The 18,028-nt window shown below is 41.7% G+C and overlaps 2 protein-coding genes across 2 annotated transcripts in view; both read left to right on the plus strand.

Moving 5' to 3' along the window:
- LOC119426617 (melanoma receptor tyrosine-protein kinase) overlaps positions 1-18,028 on the plus strand; it is a 531,032-nt gene that overhangs the window by 199,529 nt on the left and 313,475 nt on the right. The window lies entirely within an intron of this gene.
- The window catches only part of si:ch211-230g15.5 (polyhomeotic-like protein 3), a 19,192-nt gene continuing 1,870 nt past the window's right edge, over positions 707-18,028 (plus strand). Inside the window, exons 1-11 of the mRNA XM_037694195.1 lie at positions 707-1,140; positions 3,543-4,077; positions 7,703-7,831; positions 8,442-8,531; positions 9,630-9,837; positions 10,872-11,924; positions 13,050-13,378; positions 14,647-14,812; positions 14,890-15,001; positions 16,298-16,418; positions 17,026-17,338. Of these exons, the coding sequence (XP_037550123.1) occupies positions 3,559-4,077; positions 7,703-7,831; positions 8,442-8,531; positions 9,630-9,837; positions 10,872-11,924; positions 13,050-13,378; positions 14,647-14,812; positions 14,890-15,001; positions 16,298-16,418; positions 17,026-17,338 (3,040 nt within the window). The 5' untranslated portion in view covers positions 707-1,140; positions 3,543-3,558. The remainder of the gene's footprint in view (positions 1,141-3,542; positions 4,078-7,702; positions 7,832-8,441; positions 8,532-9,629; positions 9,838-10,871; positions 11,925-13,049; positions 13,379-14,646; positions 14,813-14,889; positions 15,002-16,297; positions 16,419-17,025; positions 17,339-18,028) is intronic.

An 18,028-nucleotide genomic window follows, 5' to 3' on the forward strand; every position in this document is an offset into this window, starting at 1 on the left:
ATAATACATTTAGTTTGTAAAGTGGTTTTAAAATTAATAATTCTTCCAGTCTATTGTAGTTTTCCTAATTTTCTTTAATTTAATTGTTTTCATTTATATATTTTTTATAATAAGTAAAAATAAAATCATCCACTAACAAACTTAAATAAAAGGTACAGTGTACATATTTTTAAATAAAATTATCATAATGTCCAGTGATTTAACTTGACTTGTATTGTGTTGAATTTCCTTAGGAATTTTAAAAAGTTAACAAACCTTCTTATTTATTTTTCAATAAAATAAAGTAAATAAAACCAACAAGCTTATTATTAGTGCAGTTAATGTTTTAATAAAATAGTAAACATCTAACAAACCTGATATAAACTGCAGTTTTTTTTCAATAAATTTTAAAAGATAAATATCTAAAAAATACATATATAAAATGCTTTTTTAAATAAAAAAAACAAATCTTATATAAATTCTTTTGTTTTTTTCAGTATATATTTGTAACTTGCTTTTTTTAAACTTTTTTTTTTTTTTAAGTTTTTTTTTTTTTTTTAACATAACAATAACATAAAGTCCAGTAGTTCCGGTCCTCCATGCCGCTGGGGGCGCTGTCTCCCGGTCGGTCTTTCAGCTCCAAACCCTCCATCGTTCCCAGCAGCGGACTGACCAGGCCCCTTACAGCCTCTACACGGTGGCTCCGAGCCGGCCGATTCCCGCCGCAGACCCGGCAGGTGAGACCGCTCCAGGTTCACCGGAGGACCGGCGGACCCCGTGACCCCCGCCGCTCCAGGTGCCGGATTCACGGACAGCTCTGCGGGGAAAAACCGGGGCTGCGATGCGCCCATAAGCAGAGTGCGACACGCACGCACATCCGCACAAACCTGTCTCAAACGGGCCCCGTGTTGCATCTCTAGGTTCGGGCTCCGAGTCCGAACCACAGGTGGTACCGTTCGGAGGGGAAAGCTGCAGAGATTACCGTGAGGGGGGGGGGAGCTGAAGCCGCGCTGTCAGACGAGGAAGCGCGGCTCCAAACACGCCCATTTCAGGCTGAGAGCCGCGGACTCATCAGATAACAGCGACTCACCGACCAACATGCGCCCGCTCCACAATGGACCTCACCGGGACTAACCCGCCGGACCGCGCCGCTACCAGCAGGTAGGTGACCGGGGAGGCTTCACTCCGACCCGCCGGTCCCTGGAGGTTTCCGGAGGCCCGGCTCCGTCTTTAACTGGGTCTAAAGCCACATGCGCGTGATGATCGCTGGCCTAACTGTCACACGGCGGTTCGGCTGCGGTTCCAGATGTCAGCATCTGGAGCGGCACCTGCCAGCGCGTGCTGTGGTGAATTTACCTGAACTCAGGTAAACGAATCACTTTAACCCCCCTTTAAAAAAAGCACCTGGTGTCCAGAACCGAACCTGTGTTTAGATCCATGACAGGAACCAAGATCTGGTTATTCAGAACCACCGTGGTGCTCCAGAACAACAAATGACCATTAAAAAGGTCCAAAAACACCAAGTGGAACTGATGATGGTGTTGATGAGTCTAAATATTTTTTTAACATTATTTTTTACTGAGTAAAAATTATTTATTAGAGTATATATTAATTTTTAGAGTGTAAATATTACAGAATAAATATTTTTACAGTGTAAATATACATTTTTACATTGCACTGTAAAAAAAATTACACAGTAAAAATATTTACCCTGTAAAGTTAATGTATAATATTTTCTTTTGGATAAAAGACAAAAACTTTCAACAAGTTTTTAAATAAGAAAAATATTTTTTCATTGTATTTTAATTATTTTTAATCCATCCAGAGGACTTGACTTTTGTTACATTTTTCTGCCTGGATTATTGAGCATGCATCGGGATATTTTTCAACTATTATTATACACTAAACATTTTGTTATTTAACTAAATCAAAGCATAGATTTGTTTTTACAGTGTCAGACTATGTTTTTAACTATAAACTTTTTTTAATTTTACTCTTTACTTCCGCTTTTTTGCTGCAGCTCTGCTACATGGGGTGGTTGTAGCTGAGAGTGATCCCTCACACAGACTCTGAGCTCTAACAGATGGATCTAAACGTTGGAGTCAGATCTTCAGCACAAATCTGCAGGAGAATCTGATGGACTGAAATCAAACTCCTGCTGTTTAAACACAACGTTTTGGGCAAACAGAAAAAGGTTTTCCAAGACAAAAAAAAAAAAGTCTTGACTGCTTTTATTTTCTTCCTGTTACAAACCCGTATTTTTCCGCTCGTTGGACGGTTTGATAAAGTTTTAGCCTGAGGCAGGAAACTGCTGGAGACGGAGCCGCCTGACGGCTTATCTCCACTTTTAAATACGAATAAAAACTCATAAAATACAAAAGAATGCTGTGGTTGGACCAAAGAGCTGAGCAGTAACTAAATCTGTATGAACTGAACCAATGCTGGAAATAAGGATGGGCCAAAACTTCTCCACAGCCATGAGAGACTGAAAGAGTCAGATTTACTTCTGAACCCAATACAAGATGGCCACCACAGCTAATCCACATTAGCAAACTCAAAAATGTCTAAAAGTTAGCCGGACTCACAGATCTTGGGCTAAAACGTGGTGTGGTAGTAGCTGAAAGTGATTCCGAGATGATTTATAATTCTTTCAGCTGATATTACAGGTAAAACAATAAAAATCGACTAAAAGAAGCTAAAACTAAAGTTATATTCAGCAAAACAGTAGCCAAGTTAAAATTATGAAAACGTTAACTAAAAATAAAATTATCAAGGCATTAGCTGAGAATTATAAAGAACAAAACAGTAACTATAAGCTATAAAAAACTAAATCGTAGCTAAAACTATCATTAGCAAAACTAATAATATTAGATAAACCATAGCTAGATGTTAATATCAGAAAAACATTAGCTAAAAGGTAAAACTATTAAGAAGATAGCAGATAATTAAAATGAACTAAACTATAAGCTATAATAAGAAAACCCTTGCTAAAAACTAACATTAACAAAACTATACTAGCATACTAGCATTAGTAAAACTGTAGCCAAAACAACATAAGCTAAACATTAGCTAGAAGTCAAAATTAGCACAACATGAGCTAAAAAAATAAAACTATGATATTAGTTTAAACTTAAAATGGAAAAACAGTATCTATAAGCTAAAACTAGCAAAACACTAGCTAAAAGTAAACACTAGAGAAGCTGTTGCTAAGTCTAACATTAGCAAAACTGCAACTAAAGCTTAATTTAGCTAATTGGTAGTAGCTGAAAGTTAAAATTACTACAGCAGCAGCTGAGCTCAAATTAGCATAAAGTCTAAACTAGTAAAATAGTGGCTAAAAGCTTAATCTGAAGCTGACATGTTTTCAGTTTTCACTTTTCTTCCTATTTATTCTAATGAGAACAAAATAAAGCTAAACATCTTTTTTAAACAGAAACCTAAAGTCACAGCCGAAACATGCTGAACGAGCCGAACTTTTTATTACCTTTTAAAAGAAGCTGAAAGTGCTGAAGTAGAAACTGTTTACGCTGTTGTTTACTTGTTTTTGTTTGTGTTTTTCTCAGCTTGTTTCAGACTTGAATGATGGACAAGGAGCTCCTCCGTCAGAGCCAATCAGAACAGACTTCCAATGGCCCCGCCCCTTCCACGCCAACGACCCCCACCCCCCCGCGTCTCATCCCCAACCCCATGCTCCTGGACTCCCCCGCCCCCACGCTGACACCCACCACCTCCTCCCCTCCGCCCCCCCTCACCCCTGCTCCCTCTGTCTCCGCCAACCATGGAGGACCGAAGGCCGTGGCGGCGGCTAGCGGCGCTCTGTCCCCTCACGTTCTGGTCCCTGCTCCTCACAAACCCCCACTCACTCTGCGGACTTACTCCCGCCCCATCCTCCCTTCCCTCAAAGCCTCCGCCCCCACACAGACCACCTCTTCCTCTGCCGTTACAGCCGCTGCCGCTCCACCCTCCTCTGTGGCGCACAGCAACACCACCGTCTCAACCAAGACCTCCACCAGTCTCACCAACGGGAACCCTCGACCAGGCTCCACCCCCACCCCCATCACGCCATTCCACACGCCGGCCAGCCCACCTGGCAGACAGGTGAGTCATCAGTTATATGATGAAGAAGCTCCTCTGACGATAAAAATGTGCTGAACAAAAACATAAACACAAAACTTTTGAGATCTGTAACTTTTTCTATGTGCGCAAAAACTCTCAAATATTGTTCGCAAATTTGTGTAAATCTGTGTTAGTGAGCACTTCTTTGCCGAGATAATCGTCCACCTCACAAGAGATTAGACAGTATGATTATTGCACAGATGTGCCTTAGGCTGACCACAATAAAAGGCCACTCTAAAAAGTGCAGTTTTACTGTATTGGGGGAGTCTGGCATGGTCAGAAAACCAGTCAGTACGTGGTGTTTGCCTCAGGCAGTGCAACACGTCTCCTTTGCATAGAGCTGATCAGGTTGTGACTGTGGCCGGTGGAATGTTGGTCCACTCCCCTTCAATGGCTGTGAAGTTGCTGGATATTGTCAGGAACAGGAACAATCCATCGTGTACGTCGATTCAGAGCAGCCCAAACATGCTCAATGGGAGACGTCTGATGAGTATGCTGGCACCATGGGGTCATGCATTATCCTGCTGCAACATGAGGTGATGGTCGGGGATGAACGGCACAACAGTGGACTTCAAGATCTCGTCACGGTATCTCTGTGTGTTCAAAATATCATCAATAAAATACAACTTTGTTCATTGGCCAAAGCATAACGCCTGCCTGTACCAAAACCTGACCGCCACCATGGTCCACTTGATTCACAACGTTGACATCAACAAAACGCTCACCCCCGTGACGCTGTCTGCCAGCTGCTCTGTACAGTGAAAACAGGGATTCATCCATGAAGAGAACACCTCTCCAACATGCCATACGCCATTGAATGTGAGCATTTGCCCACTCAAGTTGGTTATGACGACCAACTGCAGTCAGGTGGAGACCCTGATGAGGACGACGAGCATGCACACGAGCTTCCCTGAGACGGTTTCTGAAATTTTGTGTAGAATTTCTTTCATTATGCTTACCGATTGTTGCAGCGGCTGTCCAGGTGGCTGGTCTCAGACAAACTTGGAGGTGAAGATGCTGGATGTGGAAGTCCTGGGCTGGTGTCTTTACACGTGGTCTGCGGTTGTGAGGCTGGTTGGATGTACTGCCAATTTCTCTGAAACACCTTTGGAGACAGCTTATAATAAATAAATAAAGTGCTATATGTTGTCATCATTGCATGTTCCCATAGAAAGACAAAATTGGCTCTCTGTATTTAACCCATCGCACCTTGGATGCACCCAGGTGAAGCAGTGGGCAGCCATGTAAGCTGCCCGGGAGGCAATTCGGGATTGGATGTCCTGCTCAGTGACACCACGAGATGTGCAATGACCGGGGATCGAACCCAGGACCTTCGGGTCCCGAGTCAACTGCCCTGCCCCTACACCATCTCGGCCCCTTATGGTAGAGAAATTAACATTCAATTCACAGGCAACAGCTCCGGTGGACATTCCTGCGGTCAGTATGCTAATTGCAGGCTCCCTCAAAACACGTGACATTGTGCTGTGATAAAACTGCACATTTTAGTGTGGCCTTTTATTGTGGTCAGCCTAAGGCACACCTGTGTCGTTGAATTGAGCTCGAGAAAAATGGGAGCAAAAACAAAAGTGTTGTTTATAATTTTGTTCAGTGTATATCCTATTGTGAAACAAACAAAGAAAACAAGGAATAAAAGCTTTAACTGAAGCCCTCAGAGTCCGTACTCTGTAGATCCACCAGAGACTCTGAGGTGGCCTGAAGTCTGGACCACCGAGGAACCCCTTAAAGTGCTACATTAATTTACTTTTTTAAATTTTATCATAAATGGCACCTTTTTGTAGTTGGTTTGAAAGTTTCTGGCAAAACATTACCAGCTCCCAAGAACAATGTGAAAAGCTTCCCCCATATCATGATGCTGCCGCCACCGTGCTTCACTGTGTAACGATCATGACCACAGCCATTTTCGTCGCAAGAGAAACACCATTCTTGCTCAGAAACTTCACTAAACGCTGACATTAGTGGCGAAATCAGTCACTACCAGTATTTTTAAACATTAGCCTAGCATTAGCTTAGCTGCTCTTCACTAAGCAACTTTTCAGGCTCCTCAGTGACCCGTGAAGGAAGACCTCAGATTGATGGCGTTGGCTGGCCCCGGAGAAGCTGCTGACCTGCCGGCTCGGCTTTCCCACGCTGCTCTCGTGCTTTTCAAGTCCGACGACGATGAAGGTTTTTATCCTCTTACCAGGGACAAAGTGGTGAAATTGTCAGGAAGCCTGGGCTCAGATCTGTGTACTCCCATAGTCCTCCTCTATCTCATGGTAGCCATTTTTCCACTGCGGTTTGCAAACATTTTGACCTGTGTCATGTTGGTTCATTAACTAGTTTGTGCTCCGACGATAACTTTGAAGTCCCTCCACGTGTGGTGGGCGTTCATTGGTGGTTTGCAAACATCTTTTTGATGTTTTACCTCCAAAAACTGGTAAACTTCACAGTAGAGGTTCAGTTTTAGCTGAAATTTCAAACATTCTGCTTTATTTTGTGTTTTTAAACGTTGTTTGTTTCCTTGTCCAGTCCACAGTGACACTCGGTTCTGAGCAGTTTTTGGGTTTTAGTGGTGTCGTGGACACAAAGGGTTAAAAACCAAAGAGCGTATGTGTCAGACCGACTGTCTGGGGTTACAGTTTCCTCTCTGTTTGCTTTCATCTGAGAAGTTTCACATGAAGTGAAGCTTCGACAGCCGAAACATTTTCTCTCAGCTTCCTGATCCAGCCTTCGGTTCTTTATAATTATCATATTTTAACGATTTGACACAGAAGTCAGTAGTTTTTATTGTTTATATTTTAGTTTTTACTTCTTCAACATCATCAAAAGCAATAAGAGCTCATTCCTCCTTCCAGCTAGATCATTATTCAACTTATGGCCAAAATAGCTAAAACTATTCTTAAGGAATGCTAAAACTTTATTATATGTTGTGGTTGGAACAAGATGATTATAAAACCTAGAAAACTGAATGACTGATTTTTTTTCAGCTGATATTACAGATAAAATGGTCAAAACTTAGGTTAAAAGTAGCTAAACAAAAGATAAAATGAGCAAAACAGTAGCTAGAAAATAAAATTGGCAAAAGAGTAGCTAAAAGATAAAACCATCATGACATTAGCTGGAAGTTAAAATAAACAAAATAGTTACTATAAGCTATAATTAGTAAAACCCCTAGCTAAAAACTAAGGTTAGCAAAACTATAGATAAAGCTAATATTAGCAAAACAGTAGCTAGAAACTAAATTAGTAAAAATCATAACTAAAACTAACATTAGCAAAATGGTAGCTAGAAGTTAAAATTAGCAAACATTAGCTAAAAGATAAAGCTATTAAGACGTTAGCTGAAATTAAAATGAGCAAAAGTAACTATAAGCTAGAATTAGAAAAGCCCTAGCTAAAACATGAGCAAAATTGTTGCTAAGTCTAACCTTATCAAAACAGTATCTAAAAGCTCAAAATAAAACCGCTAAAGTTATTAAAACAGTAGCTGAGAGCTCAGATTAGCAAAAAGCTTAAGCTAGTAAAATAGTAGCTGAAAGTGAAACAAGTACACTAAAGAATATTTCTTTATATTTTTTCCTCTTCCTCCTCTCCTGTCTTTGTTCCAGGTGTCAGCAGCTCACCCAGTGGGTACACCTGGCTCTGTTCAGGCCAATCAGAGCCCCTCACCTGTCAGGCTCCTGGGGAAAGGTTTCAAAGGGACTGGGCAGGACCAGGTGCTGCTAAGAGCTCAGATGGTAAACACACACTCACACACACACACCCATGTCGCTGCAGGAAGTTCAGGGGGAGAACCAGAATGAAAATGAGCCAGCTGCAGGGGCGAAGGTCAGTTTTATGCTGCATTCAGGGGCATCAGGAGACACGAGTTTCAGGCGTTTAAAGGGTCAGAATTTGAAAATCCCATCAGAAATGTTTATATGGAATGATTTAAAAAGTGCTGTATGTGAGGATTTTCTGTGTTTCTTGTAGTTTATATCGTCTGAGAGTTCAGATGCATTGTGTTAATGTTGTTAAATCAACAGTAAAAAGAGGGAAGCTGATTTTTTTAAATTCATTTTATGTCTCAAAGCTTCAACATGACCACAAAACAGCAGTCCTTGAATGAATGCATGTCGCCCGCCACCCTGAATTCCACAGTTTTACAGATTTATCTGTTCACACTCTGAGTGAAATTATTTATTTACTTTAAAGTAAATGAAACAGTAAAAGTACAAAAACGTATGTTTGTTGAGATTAAGGCAGCAGTTTACTCGAGATTAGACTATTTATCTCTAACATGCTTTTTGCACACCTGTTTGCCGCCTCCTCTTCTTTTTCTCCTCTTGTTTCCTGATTTCTGTGCAGCTGATTCTTACGTCTGCTATGCGACCTGCTCAGCCATCTTCTTCCTCCTCTTCCTCCTCAGCCCCTCCCTCTAACCCCGCCTCCGCTCAGGTGAGCCCCCCTGACGTTCACGTGTGCACGCCTGTTTGTTAAGCGTTCGATAAAACACGCCTCTGCTTGGCTGAAACAAACTTTTTATTTGTGTAGTTTACAAAGAGAAATATTTACTCTGGATGTTTGTTGGCAAAAGTCACTGAGTTGCATACAGAAAGGTGAATGCAAAAACATTTGCATTCACCACACCCAGTTTGGCCAAGTCTGGCGACGTGGTATCTCACTGGACCGAGACGGCTGGAGACACAATATATGCAAATTTTCACTTGGAATCACACTAAACAATGCATTTGCATGAATACCCGACAAAATTTGGACTGAACTTTGCCTGAATATTTTAAACGTAGTTGACAAAATATAGTTTTACAATTACACACACTAAACTGGTAAAGGTTTTATTTAGACACCTGCAATGACTCTGACTAATTTAAGAGAAAATTTGCTTGAAAAAGTTTTTGAACGTGTTCAAAATTCCAGGGACACGAGATCGAGGCCCTGTGGAACGCCTGAGCACATTAGGAAACTTTGCAATTCAGCATTCTAGAAACTCCCTCGGGAATGTTGTTTGAAATGTAGTTTATAGTCTAGTGAGATACAGGAATAAACCCTCATCATGCTTGAATACGGTAATGGTAGGATCAGGGTTAGGGGATGGTTTTCCAGAGACAGGAACTGGGCGAATAATCTACAAAATAGACTTTTAGGGTGTAAATACATTAGCATTTATTAATTTTTTTTTGTTTTTTTATTTTTGAATATCATCTAAAAAAAAAATTCTTCCTTGTGTGACTTAATAAATCTGGAGTGTTTTGTATAAAAAATAATTAAAGTCAAATAAATGTCTTAATAAAGTCCACGTTGTAAGGTAACAATAGAAATTCTTCTGCCAATCACTGTTTTTATTTTATTCATTTGCAAAAAAAAAAAAAAATTCATAAAAATATTCTCCGATTCTCCGATTCTCCGTTTGAGTAAAACATTGTTTTTGTCTTGTTTTTTTCCACCTAGCAACAGTTGCTGAGCTGTGATTGGACGTTTGCTGGCTGTGGGAGAAGTTTTAACCGGATTGTTTGTCTCTGCTCTCGTCCTCTACAGCTCCAGAGTCTCACCCTGAGGCGTCCTCCCCCGGGGACCCTCACCATCCCCCCCTCCCTCAGGCTGAAACCCCCCTCCTCCGCCCCGCCACCTCTCTCTCGTCCCAACGCCCCCGCCTTCCCACCTCTCAGACCTCGACCGCAGCCCGGCATCACGGCGACTGAGAGTCTGGCCACGCCCACTCGCCACCTTCCCGTCCCACCTCCGAGTAAGGAATCTTTTACTCCTCTACTTCTGTTTATTTATAATAAATAAAAAACAGAGAAATTAAGAAAAAAAACAAGCGTTAAAGAGGTAAACAAAAGCCCCGAGCCGCCACCCTGGACCCTGAGGAGCCGGTGGTTCAACCCCAGGTGCTTTGGAGCTGCTCTAAGAACAGATTACTCTCAAACAGCTTCGTTCAAATCTACAATATTTTATCTGTAAATTTATTTTTTAAAAGAAATCTGTCGGTTTATTTTAGCCTATATTTTAAACTGTTAATGTTTTTTAAATTCCCTTAACAAGAAAATGTGACTTTTTTTTGTTGTTGTTGTTGCTTTAAAACATTTTTTTGTTTGTTTTTAAGCTTTTTTAGTGACCTATCAACTTGAACTTGCTCCTGTAGGTTTTAAGAACAAATTATTTGAATAAATAAAAAATAGAGTTTAAAGTTAAACTCTAGTTTAAATCTAAATTCGATCACTGCAATGAACAACTGTAAAATTAAAGCCTTGCATTTCTTAAATGGATGCATATCACCCGCCAATCATCCAGAACCGCTGCCGTCTCCTCTGGACCAACGCTCATTTCAAATGGACTGAGGCAGAGTGGAGAACTGAAACCGCAGAGACCACGCCCTCCGTACCAAAGATTGGAGGGACCATCCAGCCCGTTATCAGCTCACAGTTCAAAATCCTGCCTCTCTGATGGTATACGGGTGCATTAGTCCCTCTGACATGGGCAGCTTACTCATGTGGAAAGGTCCCATCAATGCAGACGATAATCTACAGGTTTCAGAACAGCATCCGCCCCCATCCAGCAGAGAAGATCCAGGACTTTTGACTAGAACCAGTTATCAGACCAGAATGGGACAACACTTCCTCTAAAACCTCTAACACCTGGTCTCCTCAGGTCCTCCAAACCTCCAAATGTAGGCTCCCCTCAGCTGTACAGCAGATCTCCTGTTTTTCTCTCAGTAACTCTAAAACGACGTTTACATGTTTTTATTTCGTCTCTTTAAATCTATTTATTTATTTTCAGCTCTGTACTCTCCGGTCCGAGCCGTTCCTCTGAGACCGAGGCTCCACTCTCCAAACACTCAGCGGGCGGCGTCTCCTCGACAGTCCTCCACCCTGCGCCCCGCCTCCGCTGCTACGCCCCTTCAGGCCCCGCCCACCAGCAGACCTCTAACCAGGATGAAGAGCTGTCCGTTGCCTCAGCTGGGTTCGGCTCAGCTCGGACCATTACCCTCCCCCCACCAGTTTGAGCGCACGCCGTCGGCGGCGCGGCAGCTTCAGATCATCGCCCTGTCGTCGGGTCGACAGCCGAAGTCCGTCTCCAGACCTGCTGAAGACTCGCCGCCTCCTCCTCTGACCTCCTCGTCCTCTGCTCCTCCTCACTGTGGTCCAGGATCTCCTTTGGGTCAAACTGGCCCTCCAACACAAACTCTGACCCAGAAAGGAAAACCAAAGGACGGCAGTGAGACAACCAGAGACGAAGGGGGCTCTGGTAAAGATGTCCAGGTGGACAAAGACGTCCAAAGAGACAAGATAGAGACAAAACGAACTGAGGCCAAGGAGGAGCCGGACCGAGAGGAGGAGGAGATGGATGTGACAGAGGAAGGAGAGAGGAGGAAGGAGGAGGGAGAGACTCCCATGGATCAGTCCGAGACCCTCCCCGAGCAGGTCCACCATCAGAACCAGAGACCTGATACCATTAAAGACTCCACAGAGGAATCAAAACTCAACCTGGGTCCCACTTCATCTCAAACTCCAAGACCAGCACCAGTCCAGGCATCAGGACCAGTCCAGACAAAGGTTCCAGGACCAGCTTTAATCCAGACAACGGGACCAGTTTCAGTCCAGACACTGGTTCCAGGACCAGTTCCGGTCCAGAGACCTGTTCTAGAACCAGTTCAGGTCCAGACACCCATTCCAGGACCAGTTCCAGTGCAGACACCAGTTCCAGGACCACGAACGGTTCCAGAGGTTTCAGTCCAGAACCAGAAGGTGCCGGAGCCTCACCGGGACCTGCAGCCCGTGAGTCAGGAGGACTTCTGTGAGAACATGTCGACCCAGTCCGATAATCAGTCAGGTACCAGAACCCTCAAACCTAAAGACCAGAACTTTCTGAGATTTTACAAACATTTAACTTCTCGTTATTATTTTAGCTGTTCATACGTCAAAAGTTCGGCTCTTTCAGGAGCTAGCTGCTGTGACGTTTGGTTGTTGTAACTTTTTCAAAATATTTAATTTCTTTACAAACATTTTCACCACAAATCAGTTCAGATCTCTTCAGCTCTTTAGAAACTTGTTTCTGTTTAAAATCTGCTTCAGCCACCGACTCAGGTTTCCTTTTCTTTTGATACTTTTAGCTCTCATTCTGCTAGTTTTAGTTAAACTTGTGCTACATTTAGCTAGACTTTAGCTACTTTTACCTACTTTTCTGCTTCTTTTAACTTAGCTTTTGCTATTTGAAGCTTGAACTTTTCTATTTTCAACTAGACTAGCTCTTTGTAGCTACCTTTATGCTGTCCTGACGCATGCTCAAAAATCCAGGTAGAAAAATCTAAAAAACTGACTTGACTTAACTTTTTATACCTTTTATGCTAATTTTAGCTAGACTCTTGCTATGTTGAACTAGACTTTAGCCTCCTTTCTGCTACTATTAGCTAAGCCTTTGCTACTTTTAGCTTGGATTTTGCTATGTTTGTAACTAGTGTAGACATTTGCTACTTTTAGACCTCTTTCTGTAGCTAGACTTTTTCTACTTTTAGCTAGCTTTCTGCTTCTTTTAACTTGGCTTTTGCTACTATTGGCTAGACTTTAGCGTTTTTAGTTACGTTTCTGCTTCTTTTAACTTGACTTCTGTCACTATCAGCTAAGCTTTTGCTACTTATAACATGCTTTTGCTATTTTTGAGAAGGCTTTTGCTAGTTTTAGCTTCCTTTCAGCTGCCTTTAGATAAACGTTTGTTCTTCAGTTGATTAAAATCTTGACAAGGATTTTGGTAAACCTACCTGAGGCAGACTTTTGACATCCAGGTGTTAATCTGCATTATGTGTGGGGTCACATGACCCAGACATGGGGTCACATGAGGTCATCAGGACGTTCATTCTGTTCACCTCAGACTTTCCTTAAAAATGAAACTTTATTTAATTGACAAAAAGGTGATTATATTTATTTAAAACTTACGATTAACCTCTCTTTCCCCCCTCAGCGTTGTCCAGCCTGTCCTCCCAGTCACCCCCCTCCTCACCATTCGTCACCTCCTCATCAGAACCCCCTCCCCCCCTCCTACCGCCTCAGACCACCCGCCCGACCGACCTCAGCCTGTTGCGGCACGAGGCCAGGAAAGTCGACGGAACGCCGCCGGAGTCGAGGCCCAGCGCCGAGACGGAGCCTCTCTGCCGATCAGAGGACGAGTCCGAGAGCTGCGGCCAATCGCTGGGCGGGCCCTGGGAGATGAAGGCGTGGCCTGAAGGACGACAGGTGCTGACTCACCTGGTGGAAGGGTTTGTCATCCAGGAGGGGCTGGAACCGTTTCCTGTGAGTCCAGAACCGGGTTTGAAAGGGTTCTGTTTAGAAAAGTTCTAAAACTGATTAAATGTTTATTTTTTTGTTTACAGAAAACGTTCCACACAAATATTTTTTTATTCTCTGTCACGAAAAACAACAGAAAATAAAGAACATTTTACCTTTTAAATATTTAAACTATTTTTAATCTTGGCTAAAGTTACTGGAAGATACTTCCCTTAGTTTCGCAGATGAATAACTTTATTTTCTTTCATTAGTATTCTTGTCACGCAAAATTTTATTTTTATTTATTTATTTGGTCAGGGGAAAGATTTTGTGTTGTTTCTTAATTGATTTGTTTTAAAAAAAAAAAACTGATATATTTATTATATTGTGTGGATATATTTAGCTACGATTTAGCTCATTTAAATTTGCAGCTATGACTTAGCTAATTCAATAATGTAGCTAAAATTTAACAATACAGTATTTATTTAATATTTCTCCCCATCTTGAAATTTTAAATTTCAAATGATTTATTTATTCCCCCCCTCAGAGAAAAATTATTTTCTTTAGGCGAACTTTACTTTTTTTCTGGATTAGTGTTAATTTTCACCAGAATTTTTTTTTTTTAACAGAAAAAAAAGGAAAATTTGTTTATTCACTAACCAAAAAATACTTTTAAAAAAATGAAGTAAAAGGTTGATTAAAAAAACTTCTTAAAAAAAAAATTTCAATTTTACTAGAAAATATATATATTTTTTTCATACCAGATGATGGGATTTTTTTTAATCTGGTAATTTTTATGAAGACTGTTTTGAAATTATGAGTAAATAAATTGTAAAACTGTCTAAAATCTCCCCTTAAAGTAAAAGATTTTGTACCACTTTTTTTATTAAGTACCGTAGAATAATATGAGCAAAATATAGAAAAAATGTTTTAGTAAAATCGGCTTATTTCCCATGTCGCTCTTGTTCCTGTTGGAAAATATTCAGGAAATGTTTTTGAGGAGTCATTTATTTATTTTTTTACTATTATTTATTTACTTTAATTTTTTTCCACTAGAAGAAACTTTTTCAAATCTGCATTTATTTTTCAAATTTGTCAAGTTTGTTGTAATCAGTTGTCAGGATCGCTGCGTGCTTTCTTCCAGTCGTTATTTCTGTAAATTAAGATTTTTATTTTTAAAACCTAAATATTTAGAACGTTACGATCCGCAGGTTGAAGAACCGAGGAGTCAGAACCTGCAGGGTTCAGCAGAACAACAAACTCTAAGGTTCTGTCTCACCTGTCCCGTCCTCCAGGTGAACCGCTCATCCCTGCTGGTTCCGGAGCAGGTGACCCGACCGCAGGAAGTGAACGGGACCAACGGGAGAGCGGCGCCGCCCGCCACAGAACCGGTGAAACCGACCGAGGCGTCCACAGACTCGGAGGACGGAGGACGAGGGGACGCGGACGAACCCGAGACTAGTAAGACTCTCAGGAGCCGAGGAGTTTGATCTGTAATCTGGTCCAGAACTGACCCGACGTGTCCCTGTCCCTCACAGGACCAGCCCACAAGGACCGGGCCGTGCTGCACTGCCAGTTCTGCGGGAAGCGAGGCCACGCCCACAACTTCATGAGGTCCAAACGCTTCTGCTCCACTTCCTGCGCCCGAGGGTGAGACGGGTTCCGATGGGGTCATAGAGAAGCAGGAGGCTGGTTTCACAGAGGGAAAAGTCCTGATCCGGTCCTAGGTTCTTTAGGTTCTCCTTCCAAACAGTCAGAACTTCCTGCTGGGTCAGAATCCACTCGTTGTTTTGCTATTTTTTTATTTTTGTCTTGTTGCACCCGTTTTAGCTTTTAGATACAATTTTGCTAACTTTGGCTTTTAGCTACAATTTAGCTAATTTAAATTTGCAGCTATGACTTAGCTAATTCAATAATGTAGCTAAAATTTAGCTAATTTAATATTGTAGTTAAAGTTTAGCTAATTTTACCTCTTAGGAAAGTTGTAGCTTGTTCAGCCTTGCAGCTACAGTTTAGCTGATTTTATCTTATAGCTACTATTTAACAATTTTTATAGCTGCAGTTTAGTTAATTTAGTCTTGTAGCTATGGTTTAGCTAATTTATCTTATAGCTACGGTTTAGCTAATTTTATCTAGTAGCTACAGTTTAGCTAATTTTATCTTATTGCTAATGTTTAGCTAATTCAGTCTTTCAGCTAAGGTTTAGCTGATTTTTTTCCCTTAGCAACTATTTAACACATTTTATTTTATAGCTACAGTTTAGCTAATTTAATCTAATAGCTACTGTTTGGTCTTTTTTTCTTATAGATACTGTTTAGCTAATCTTATTGCTACAGTTTAGCTAATATACTCTTGCATCTACAGTTTAGTTCATTTACTTTTGAAGCTACTGTTTGCTTATTTTAGCTTTCAGCTACCATTTTAATTTAGGTTCACATCTACTCATATATTCATATAAGTTTTTAGCTCTTTTTTACCATTTTTACTTATGGCTTGTAAATTTTAGCTTTTAGCTGCTAGTTTGTTGCTTTTAGCTTATCTTCTGCTTTTTTTCTTTTCTTTTTTTTTACTTTAACCCTTCTGCTGCCCTTGGGTCAAAATGGCCCACGGGGTGTCTGTTTTAAACCCAGGTTTTACTCTGAATTAAACAGAAAATTGTTTTCGATTTTCCTCCAAAGCTGCCAGACGTCCTTTAGCCTTTTAAAGTGGTTTTGGATCAACTGTCTCTTCTGACTTTGGCTGTTTTTCTCTCCTGGGTTTCAAAGTTAAAGCTACTTCAGCTCATAAGAAGAAGAAAAAAAACAGAACTGAGGACTGGATCAGGACTTTTGCACAGAAGCGTTGTGTGGTGGTGTTGGCAGGAAGTGATGTGTGTGCGTGCACTTTTGGAGATGCGTTCAGGAGCGAGACTCGTGCATCGAAGCTTCAGCTCGTCTCGTCCCACAGGTTCAACGTCCGCCTGACGAAGCGCCTGCGGGCTCTGAGCGCTGGCAGCCGGTCCGAGAGGCCCCGCCCCTCCCTGAACCGGGCCGAGTCGGTACCAGGGAAACCTCTGCTGCTGCGCCTGGTAGGAACCGAACCTTCACATGATCCACCTGAGCTCTGATCTTAAACTCTCATCGTCTCTGACTGACACGAGACAAAAATGTTTTTTATAACTCGTCAGCCCTCAGAGGTTCCGTTGGGGATGACTCTCAGCTGTCCCACAACAGGTCTTCGCTCAGAACCAAAATATTTCTGACCCAGTTCAGCTCTCTCCAGCTGCTCAGAACCATGCAGAGGTTCTGAACTGAATCTGAGGGAAATGTCTCCCCCTGCTGGTTGATTTAATAATTACAGATTCAATCCGCAGCTAAGACTAATCAAATAATTCAGATTTTATTTGTGTTTTTTATTGTTTCTGGTAATTTAACATGTATCAGAGGAATTATAACTTTTCATTTTAAAAGGTTTTTGCCTTAAAATGTCCACATTTATTTATAGCTTTCTTTTTTTTTTTCCCAGATATTCAGATCAGACTCAACTTTTTAGTTTGTCTACAAGTTTAGAAATGTGTTTAAACTGTTTTCTTAACTTCTGATTTAATGTTTTTTTTACATATGTATCATTTTAATTACTTTAAACTTTAATTTCTATGTAGATATTTAAAAATAAAACCTGATCTCACCGTTCAGCCTCGGGATCTGTGGAGTGCCGGGCGCCGTGACAAGGAAGGGAAGGAGCGGGTGGCGGCGGTGGAGCAGAGGGAGGAGGAGGAGGAGCTGGAGGGAGGAGGAGGTGAGGAAGACGACGACGATGGAGAAGAAGAGGAGGACCCCGCCGTCGCCATGGCAGCCAGGATGGAACGCCGAGCGACTCGCAGGGTGAGGAGGGCGTCGGCGCCGGCCGTCACCAGCTCCGCTCCGGCCACGCCCACAACCACCTTTAGACCCGCCCCCTCGCAGTGGAGCGTGGAAGAGGTGACCGCCTTCATCCACATGCTGCCGGGTGAGTCCAGACAGAGACACTCCATAAATCAGAACACCACAAGCTGGCACACTGAGCAGAACCAGAACCACCCGAGCAGAACCAGAACCACCCAGGAGGGAGGAGATGAGAACTTGAAACTGTAAATAAAAACTGACCCGGTTCAGGTTTTTAATCAACTTTTAGAGACAAAAATAAACTTTAAAATTATATTTTTAATCTGTTTGCAGATGACTGGAGGGGACGGGGCAGAGGGCGGGGTTTAAATGAGGATTTATCGGTGGTTCTGTGGTTTCAGTTCTGCAATCCAAACTCCACATTCGTTGCCAAACAGATTATCTGATGAACCGTAAACAACCCAAAGTGCCTCCATCATCTGGATCTTGGAGACAGAACCTCCTGTGGTTCTGATCGCCAGCAGAGCTGACGCTGGGTCTGCAAAACAAGAGACGATTAGGATTAAAATGAAAAATGTTGAAGGGCTTTCTTCTCTACAGGAGTTCAGTTTAAGAGAAGTTGAGATGTTTTGTAAAATGTAAATAAAACCAGAAAACAGATTTTAAAATCGAACAAACACATTTTATTTTCAACATGATAAACATGAAGAATGTTCCACAACCAGTTCAGAAGCAGAGCTGTACTATATGAATAATAATAAACTATTAATTAAAGGCAACCTAAAATGTACTATTTACATATCCATCAAAATAT

The sequence above is a fragment of the Nematolebias whitei genome, chromosome 20 (assembly GCF_014905685.2).
Source record: "Nematolebias whitei isolate Nwh7 chromosome 20, NemWhi1, whole genome shotgun sequence".
In the NCBI taxonomy this organism is placed as follows: domain Eukaryota; kingdom Metazoa; phylum Chordata; class Actinopteri; order Cyprinodontiformes; family Rivulidae; genus Nematolebias; species Nematolebias whitei.